Genomic DNA, 10,884 nt, shown 5'->3' on the forward strand with positions numbered 1-10,884 from the left:
TATAATATTACTTCAATAAAAACTTCAGTAACTTTTAAAACATGATTTGTAAATAGAATCCAAGTTTTAATAGTGGCCATAAATTAAGTTATTTCTATAAAAAAATGTTAATTATAGCTTAAAATTTAATACTTTTCTTTCATCCAAAATATCAATCTTTCAGATTTTTTTTCAACCATCATAATTAGAATCTTTGATTTCTCAAAGAATCCCCACAAGTTTGATTATTTGAACCAACTATGAAATTAATCATCTGAATTTTAGTCACATTTAAAAATCATCATCTCTCCCATGAGTATATTATATATGCATAAGTTGAACCTAAATCCTTTTCTACAAACTTAAGATGACATTGAATCTTCAACATTTTTGTTTCTTTATCACTCAGATCAACCAACAACTATATGCATATAGTAAAATTAATTTAATTAACAACTTACGTATGTTAATTGTTTTAGCATGTTATAAGTTCAAAATATCCACCAAAATTATAATATCTATCACTATTTTCAAGAATTATTCACAATACTTAAACACAAAATCTTATTTAAAGAATTTAATTAAGTCCAGTCATGCGCTCAAACTAACATAATGTAAGTCTTCCATATCTTAATTTAGTACTTAAAAAAACATATCTTAATATAGTAATGCATGTTATTTTATTTGTTGTAACTAATAAATACATCTTAAGAAAATGATTAATTATATGATATTTTATAAAATTATTATTTAATTAAAATATCCTTATTCCATAAGCATTTAATTAATTACATTATACAATTAAAACTATACATATTTATTTCTTGAGAGTATTATTGAAAAAATAATAATACTTTCTTTATATTCTAAAATAATAAATAGTAGAGGTATAATTCAAAAGTGACAATTAAAATTAGGCAAAAAAGAGAGTTAAATATTAACTTTTGAAAAAAAAATCTTTAAAGTACAAAAAATTATTATCTGAAAAATGAACTAATTAAAGACATTTATTAGGTATCTACTTATGGTCAAAAAACGTAGAAAAAAGGTGTTCCATTCTTTGAAAAGAAAGAAAATGAAATGAAATCTTTAGTCAATTGTTTGTCATCCTAAACTACTTACTTTCACTAGCATGCACACATATTTGATGGACACAAATTCTAACCATATCTCTAATCCTTATACTATGCACTTTTTCTCTCACTCTTGCACATAATCTCAATTCTTATACACGTAGTATTTTTTTTTTCTCTCACAATTTTTTTAATGACAATTATGTTCAAGTTATAACTAAACACTAAATTAAATATGAATTTAAAAAAAAAAAGAATTTAAATCTTAATCAATTATATTATAAAAGACTTTTGTCTCCAACCTTACACATAATCTCAATTCCTATATACCTTTTCTCAACTCCTAGTTGATCATGTTATTTATTTTAAATATAATTCTGTGCGAAATACTTTAACACTAAATATAAACATCTTAAAAAAAAAACTACTTAAGCCTTAATTTGTCACCTTATAAAAAGATTAAATTAATTCTGAATCCCTATACAAAATATTATTTAACACTAAATATAAACATCTTTAAAAAAAAAAACTTAAGCCTTAATTTGTCACCTTATAAAAAGATTAAATTAATTCTGAATCCCTAGTATAGTATAGTATAGTCTCACATATCCCTAAACATTCATTCCAAATTTCTAAGCATTAATATCTCGCCCCCCTCGTCCGCTACAGAAAGCCAGTATGGTTAGAGATCGATGGGTCACTCCCACCCACTCATTCTTTCAATCATAACACATCTTCACACCCCTTTCCTTTCCCCCACTCTCCTCTCTTACACGTTTCACTCACACGCGCACACTATCCCATTCCCAACCAAGATTTCCCATAATCCATCTTTTCTTCCTAAATCAAATACCACTAAACCCCACCCTACCAGATTAGTTTCATCTTAATCTTTAGATTTTGTACACTTCCTTTTTCTCTTTCTCTCTCTTTCTTTTTCTTTTAATTTTTTTTTATTATAGTATTGACATAGACTAATCTTTAATAAAAATAAGATATTTTTTTCAACATAATTTATTTTATATTTAAAATAAACCATTTGTTTAAGAAACATAAATTATTATTTGTCTATCACTTGTGGGTTGGTATCTTTAATTTTCTAACTAACAAAACAGATAGATTATATATTTCATATAAAAAAATCTCTCTTTATATTTACTTATTTCTCTTCCGTCTTCTGTAAATGGTTGATGATCATGTTCACTTTTCTTTCAGCCAAGTGATTCTCTTCCCCCCTTGATCTGCCTATAAATCCACTAAGCACACACTCAAAGGACACAGTCACATTTAGATATAAACAAAAGAAGAAAAGAAAGAAAATAATGTCAATGGAAATGATGGCAACCGAACGTGTTTGTTATGTTCACTGCAACTTCTGCAACACCATTTTGGCGGTACAACACACACTCTCTCTCAATTCTATCTTTCCCTTTCTTCTTACATTTTTATCTTTTTTTTTTCTCCTTATTCTTCTAAGCTTTCTGTTTCCATCAGCTAATTTGGCAATTCGGGTTTTCTCTGATTTCTTTAATCGAGATCGTGAGATAGGATAGAAGAGCCAAAGAATAATAAAGGATAAAAAAGCGCTTCTGGGTACCCATGAAAAAGCGAAATTCAGCTCAGACCTAATCAGAATGCATGTCTGTGTGTGTATATATAAATGGATGAAAACTTAACTGTTGGAAAGCATGCAACAGATACCCCAATTTGTGTATATATATATATATATATATATATATATATATATATATATAAGGGTAGCTTAAGTAATGCCCTTGGAAATGAATCAGGAAATCCATCACTGAAGTTACTGGGTTTTATTTGCTCCCTAACTTCTACCATGATATGTGTGATGCTAGTTTGGTTAGAGGCAAAAGATAGACATATATGCAGCCAAATTAAAGTAGTTGCAGAAAACTATAAATGTAAACTAAATAATTGAAATCCTTAATCACCCGTACCTAACTACACAATTGTGAGAAATAGATGAATTTTATGAAACTGAAGGAAGCAATTTAATTTGAGATTTTTTTTAATAAAATTCATAGACTGACACAGCCATGAGAGATCTATATACTACTAGTACTAGGGCTATCCCCAAGTATTAGGGTTCCCCCTTTTGTTTTTAACATTGAAATAAAATTGCAGAAGAATAGATAGCATCATGTATGTATATATGATTTCATTTCATTTTCTATGTATGTTGTATTTTTTTTTCCTTTTGTTTTTTCTTGCTTGCTTGCTTGGAATGTACTTGTGTGCTAAATGAACGCACCTTCAGAAAAATTAAATTTGAACACAACAAATCCATGTGATGGTACGCAGAAGTGCAGTGCAGTTTTCTCTCTCCTCCTCAGTGTCTTTGATTTGATCCCTTTCTGTGGCGATGAGGCTGAAGCATCATATCATATCATATGGTCTTTTATGATATCGTATATATCATCAAGTTTTTTCACGGTTTCAGCCTTGTGGCCTTCCCTTAGTACAGAGCCAGTGTCCTCTCTTTTCTTTCTTTCTACCAAGAACTTGAACTTGTTTGGGTGGGGGTTCTCGTCAAAATTCATTTCATTTTACCACCATAACAAATTATTATGATAAACTTGAGTCTTAAAATTTTGAAAAAGTATGATTTATTCATAGTTCATTGGTATAGATCTTATTGGTATTTAATACCCCTTAGTTTCACAACACATATCATAATTCATATCATATCATATAGTCTCTCTCCTTATATGTTATTATGTTTCTCTTCTTTCATCATAACATGGTTGTTGGTTGAAATTATAATTACCCCTTCTGAGAAAGCACTCTCTTTTCTTTCTTTCTGAAATGAGAGATCTTTCACTCTCCTATGGTGGCAAGCACTAGTGGCCGGTTAACGATGGTGTGGTTCAATTCAAGGCCCTTGATGGTTTCCGTTCCAGTCAAGTCATTTTCACCCTTCTCTCTTCTCTCTCTCTCTCTCTTTCCTCCACGCTAGCTATGAGCAACAATTTCTATCTTTTATCATCTTGCCTTGCAGTGTCAGCAAAAAAGTGATGCGCACCCACAACAAGGGGACATTGTGAGAGTACCACTGAAATTTTATAAAAATCGCCCCATGTCAGGCTTCTGAGCGTAATTGCTGCTGTTATATTATATTATATGGTTGTATTGAATGTGCCACACCACACTACACTACCCATAAAAGTAGACCTCTCAGAATGAATCAGAAAAGATTGCTGCACTCACTTCCCTCTCTAGCTTATTTATCATGCATCCACCCCTTAACCTCTTTTTTCTTCTGCCTGCAGCTATGCGTTTTGTCTTTTTCTCTGCTCATTTTTCATTGCAATGCTAGCTGCATGGTGTGCTTTGGAAGCACCTTTCTTGGGAATGTCAAAGCTTCTCACTTCTCCTATATATATATATATATACACACACATATGCATATATGTTAACCTTTTCTTTTGACAAATGTGAAGCTCCACATGTATATATAGAATACATATCTTTCAGCTCTTGTTGGTCATCAAAATTTATGCAGCTTTCAGTTCTTGGTTTTTTTTCATGGTCTAATGTATGTTTTACTGTGCCAGTGTGTCTATATAAGTGAATCTGTTCTTGTGCTGGCTTTCTACTTTCTAGTGTATATATTGGTAAATGAGTTTAATGCCTATATATGCAGCTTTCAGTTATTGGTTTCTATAACTTTTTTTTTTCTCTTTGTAAATAATTATAATATTTTGTTATTTATTTGAAAATGGCAGGTTAGTGTTCCATACAGCAGTTTGCTAACCATAGTGACGGTTAGATGTGGACATTGTGCCAATTTGCTATCAGTTAACATGGGAGCGTCACTTCAAGCATTTCCCCCTCAAGACCCTCAGGTGTGTATGTATATATTATTTCACACTCTAGCTTTTTGGTCAATGCCCTCTTTCTGACACTATGGGCAACTATGAATGATATAATATAATTTCTTTATACTATATATTTTTTTTAAAAAGAAAAAAAGCTTTAAGTTCCTTGAATGAATAACTACTGTGTGCTCCTTTTGTTAATTAATTCTTCTGTTTAATTAATTTGTTGCTGATTAAGTCACAGAAACAGCTTCTAAGCTTTGAAGAACCAAGCAGCTGCAAGGAACTGGGATCATCATCTTCAAAATGTAACAAAATAGCGCCATTTCACGAGGCAGTAGAGCATGAACAACCTAGGATTCCTCCCATTCGTCGTGAGCCCTCACACTCTATTAATTGATTAATTAATTAATTTCTGGATCTTTTATGTATTTGCTTTTGGTATCATAAATCTGAATGAACAAACAGGCAACTATACATAGAACTTTTTAACACCATTCACAAATTATAATTAAGGTTGAAAGAGACTCAAACTACCTGCTCCACAACAACCTATTAGCAGAAGCTAAATTTAATACTAAGTAATAGAGCAGAGCAGAACAAGCTCATCATTAAGTTGAGGCCACTTGTTATATTAACGAGTTTTTTTTCCAGAGTCGGCGTCCATCTTGTTTTCCTCCATCCATCAATTTTAATGGCCCCCTCTAAGATGGTGACCTTACGTGACAAAAATTGACCCATCCTTAATTCATTGCTGTCATTGCCATGCCCTAGAACTAGAACTTCTATATAAATATTATGTCTTATAGTTATCCAGGTGTAATTTCATTTTACAGTTACATATTCCACTTACCATTATATAACAGCTCATCAAGGTAATTATAAGAAAATGTTTGATAAACATATCTAATGTATTATTCAATACTTAAAAAGAGAATAAAAAAATAAATAAGATATTTAAAATAAAAAATAATTTGTATGTCATCTGCAATAAATATATTGACACTGACAAATGTAGTAATAGTCTAGTGGTAGTAGTAGTGTAGTACTTGAGTTATTTAAGTGGGCGATTTTCTGGCTGTAATTGATCTGTACAAAGCAATGACGACAAAAATTGATTCAGAAATAACAAAGGAAAACCCAATGGATGGACTCTTAGATAAACAAGTGAAATTCCAGTGCTATTTTGAATGCTAGGAGCAATATTTGTATGGTCCTCAACTACCCATTTCTACAGTTTTAGTCTGTCCAAGAATGTGGCCTTTTCTTGTGAAAAATAATTTCATCTCAACCTGATTTCTGTTGGTGACTTAATCTTTGAAGTAAATTTTTTAGGCTACAAATGTACTCTAAATTTTACTTGATGATTGATATTATATTGTATTATTTATTTAATATTCCAAATTAAATGATCTCTTGATTATTCTTCAACAGCTACAGAGAAGAGACATCGTGTTCCTTCTGCTTATAATCGCTTCATTAAGTAAGTATTCTTGCGAGTTTACTACTATTTTAAATCAAGCTCCTTGCTTCTCCCTATCTTCTTTGTTATGCAGGATTTGTCTAATTCCTACATTATTTATTATTATTATAACAATTTCCCATAAAATTAACGTTAATTACAGTTATACTTTTCTTGATTAAAAATTGGCACTTTAATTCCTTCCTTTTTCACCTTTTATAAGAACTATATATATATATATATATATATATATATATATATATATATATATATATATATATATATATATATATATATTTCGTACATAAAAATAATAGAGACAAGTCTAACGTTTTTATAATTAATTTTTGTATATATATAATTTATAATTAAATGACGGTAAATTTTCAGAATGTATTATTTATTTTAAGAATGATATATATAATAATATTAAAGGTTTATTTAGTGGAGAAAGATGCCAGCATTATTAACATTAGTCTCAAACAACATCAAAGTAGGTCTTGTTTTTAACGGAAATCATTTTATATATTTTAAGAATATAAATAAAAAGGATTATACTTTATTATTACTTGATTTTTTTTAATTTCTATTCAAACAAAAAGATGATAAAAATTAGTCCAGTAAATATAATCTCTTACTTCTTAAATAAAGTTTCTGGGAATATTAAAATAAATATTAGAATATATTAATGTGTGTGTGATTTCATTTCAAAAGAAAACATGAGAATAGACTAGAGATGATTCCATTCAGCAAAAACAAATAGCAAGTCTTTTCAACTGCTGGTTTTGCAGGGAGGAAATTCAAAGGATTAAGGCTAGTAATCCAGATATCAGCCACAGGGAGGCTTTCAGCTCAGCAGCCAAAAACGTGAGTTTAAGCTTAGTTAATAATTACTACATTTATCAATTATCATTGTGTGATCAACACAAGTGCATGCTAGTTTTCTATCTTTTTCATGTCTTTTGGAGCCACTTGTGTCGGTTTACGGACACTATGCCTTGTCTCTTCTATAAACTTCTTGCTGAAGGTGACAATCCAATATTCCTACTATTATTGTAATTAAGAAATTTACCAATGGAATCATCCAGCACCTATATATATTGATGCTAATCTTGAGGGTATAAGGGGAAATCACATCCTTCAATTGGTTTCCCTCCCCCGGGAAGTTCTAGTTTAAGTAACACGTCCATAAATAAAATAAAAAACATGAATGTAGAATTGGGAAATTACATCATGCCACATATGTATGGTTTGCACATATATATAGAAGATGAGATGACAAAATAAAACATAGCATATTTGGATTATAATAATTTGCAACTCAGGTTTAACATAAAGAAAAATTTAACTCTTTTCATTTCCACTTAATTTTTTTAAATAAGCTGCATTTCCACTTAAATGGTGATTTGAGAGATCCAAAATCATGTTCAAACATGACACAATCAGGTTTTTGTTACATATACTTTTTTTTAAGGGGGGAAACTCCGTAAATAGCACAAACTATGATTTTGTGGTGCGTATACATAATTATTATATATATACGACCATGCTTTTTTTTTGGTATATTATCCGACCATGCTTTTGGAAATCAATCCCTGAAGTTGGCAAAATGAACTAGTGTTTCTATATACTAGATTGCATTAAGATTGTCATGAGGGATCTCTTTAGAGACATTAACAACTCTTAAAAAAAAAGCTGACGGTATCCAAATTCGAAACTTCCCCATCCTTAAATGATATATAGTATTCGATTTAACAAATACTTAAATTAGGAAATTATATATATGGTATTATATAGAATGTTGATATTTAACATTACTTTTTCTTCATTATTTAAAGATTGGTGACTGTGAGTTTTGCATTAAGTAGCTTCTGTGTGCATATGCGCACACGCACATTTGAGAGTGAATCTTGTATAAAGAAAGTCTCCAAAAACTTATGTACTGTATTAGAAAAGGAATGTGAAGCGACAATTTTTGTATAGGGCATATATTTAGGACATTTGATTGGGTAATTAAGTCCACCTTCAACACAAAAGCATATCTAATTTCCCTTTTACAATATCTACAACCAGTCAAGTATACGTATGAGGTCAAGTTTGATAGGCCATAGCCAATTTTATGATCAGTTTATTAGCCCTAAAAACATGATCTAATATTGGGAGTGTTTTTTATTAGTTAATGCTTTACATGTATGCTGCCCTCGTTCATTATAGCATTAGGCCATAATTTCCAATCACATATGCTATAACACCAGTGGCGATTGTCTAGTCCGTGTACATGTGATTCCATGATCTTATGTACTATAGTATGCTCCTTTGGTCTATCTTATTGTTCCTATGTACTATAGGATGCTCTTCACCACATATTATTATTTGGGATATATAAAATTCCTATGACTGTTTGAGTCTGTATTGGCCAAATTTATGGATGCATGTTAATTTGTATAAGAAGAGTATTATTCTTCACATATATTAGATTTTTTTAGAAAAGACCCTCCCTTTAAATAACCTCTATGGTTTTGTAAAATGTTATTCATTTTAGTTCTTAATGTCATTAAAATTAAGATATAGAAAAAATAACCAGAATGAACTTGAAAGTTCTCTAAAGTAAGTTACTAAAATAAATAATATGAATGCTTACAGTTATAAAGATTAAAGTGAGAATTTGCTCCAGTTTTTAAAGTTAATTTGAAGTTTATTTTATTGATTCTCCTGCAAGAGTCTTGAGTATGTATATTTATATGTCATAAAGAGCTACTTTGTATTAGTACATGAAGATATAAAATTGATTTGATACTAAGGGGTGAAAGAAAGAAGGAATAGATAGTAAATTTGAATTTTTTCACTAACAAAAACTAATAATACTGTATTAGTACATACATCTTTTGTCACCCCAAGAAATTTCACTTTCTGAATGCCTCATTTATATGTGTATGTGCATGCAGTGGGCACATTTCCCTCACATTCACTTTGGGTTAAAGAACTTAAAGCTGGATGGCAACAAGCAAGAAAAGTTGGACCAGGGGGAAGGAGCTGAAAAGTCTAATGGATTCTACTGATGATATAAATGGAAGCCTGTGAGTATGAGCTTGTTTTTGTTATGCTTGACCTAAATCAGTGAAAAATATGAGGTTGATCAAATTTCTTCCCAATATATCGTACAACTGGATGGGAGACTCCTGCAAGTTAACCTCAGCCTCTCACACCAATGTTTAATAGTACTACATATATATGTATTGCCCTTTTCTATATATCGTTGTTATGAAATGATTGCTATTCTTGTGATTGCATTTATTGTGTTGAATTTGAGCACTTAAGTAAACAACACGTTCCTCTATATATCATAATAATGTCCCTTTATAATATGATCATAATCTATAATATTATTGGAGTATGCATATTTTTAATCTCTCTTAGCTTCCACACACACAAAAAAAAGGATTGTTGCATTTATATTATACCATTTAATTGATTCTTTTTATGATAACCAAGCACACCCAATATTATTTCACCCTCTCATAGGACCACATGAACACTTTTTACATTTTTTTATCAGAATAAAGGTTACCGTTTGACCATTTTTGGATATATGGTGCTTCCTCCCGAGGGACTCTTTTTACCCACCATGTTGCATGGTAGTTGCTTGAATAAATTAAAGATTGTAATTATATTTACTCTTTAATTGATTCTTTTTTATTTTCTTCTTCTTTCTTTCTATTTTTCTTCCTGGACCATTTGGTTCAGTTAATGGAGCACAGACCTATTAAAAGAGCAACATGTAGTGCAGGTTCTGCATGCATGATCACCTGCCACAATCGCAGAACTCAGTTTGTTTTTAAGCTTCTAAGTAAAAAAGAAGAAGGAATTGTATAGAAAGGAGTGAGGAAAGGGAACCCTAATTTCCTTTCAATTTTCTTCATAAAATCAAAGCACTGTACAAGTTAAATAAACCAGTAAAACAATAGCAGCCATGACCCAAGCTAGGAAAAAAAGGTGGCGAAAGAAAAACTGACATAATCATGAAGCATCATTATATTCTAGAGCTAGTTGCATTTACTTGTGAAATATTCTTCTATTATTTAAAAGGATATTGTAAATTTGTAATATAGTCTTTAACCTCAGTATAATATTTTCTTTGCATATTAAGTTGTTCATGCAATTGTAATCATGCAAGACTATTATTAGATAAAATCTTCCTCAAGTAGATCGAGATCCCGAAATTTTAGTGTAACAAAACGATGAAACTCTTTAATAATAATAATAATAATAATAATAATAATAATATATAAAACTATTTGTTTCAATAATAATTAAAATGTAATAGTCATATTAAATTTAATATTCATGTATTCAAATATTGCAATTTTCCATATCTTTAAGCATCTCATCAAACTCTCCTAAAAAAAAAAAGCAGCTCAGTCAGTAAATAAATGAGTGAATCCAGTTAGTTTGCATTCATTGATGTAGATCTGTATCCTTTTGGCCTTATACAGTTTTACTTGTGTATCCGTATTACCACAATTAATTT

At 30.1% G+C, this 10,884-nt stretch overlaps 1 protein-coding gene across 8 annotated transcripts; it reads left to right on the plus strand.

Moving 5' to 3' along the window:
- The first annotated feature begins 2,141 nt into the window (after positions 1–2,141).
- LOC100500026 (protein YABBY 9) lies at positions 2,142–10,495 on the plus strand. Of its 8 annotated transcripts, NM_001357806.1 has the most exons (7): positions 2,227–2,446; positions 4,802–4,921; positions 5,133–5,268; positions 6,329–6,377; positions 7,148–7,223; positions 9,302–9,433; positions 10,101–10,495. In NM_001357806.1, the coding sequence occupies exons 1-6, from the start codon at positions 2,375–2,377 to the stop codon at positions 9,413–9,415; spliced, it is 567 nt and encodes a 188-aa protein (NP_001344735.1). In that variant the 5' UTR covers positions 2,227–2,374; the 3' UTR covers positions 9,416–9,433; positions 10,101–10,495. The 8 variants fall into 8 exon arrangements, with proteins under 8 accessions (XP_025984467.1, XP_025984469.1, NP_001344735.1 ...); XM_026128682.2 differs by lacking the exon at positions 10,101–10,495 and having other exon boundaries at positions 2,142–2,446; positions 9,302–9,721; XM_026128684.2 differs by lacking the exon at positions 10,101–10,495 and having other exon boundaries at positions 2,195–2,446; positions 5,139–5,268; positions 9,302–9,721.
- The last annotated feature ends 389 nt before the right edge of the window (positions 10,496–10,884 follow it).

The sequence above is a fragment of the Glycine max genome, chromosome 6, assembly GCF_000004515.6.
Source record: "Glycine max cultivar Williams 82 chromosome 6, Glycine_max_v4.0, whole genome shotgun sequence".
NCBI lineage: Eukaryota > Viridiplantae > Streptophyta > Magnoliopsida > Fabales > Fabaceae > Glycine > Glycine max.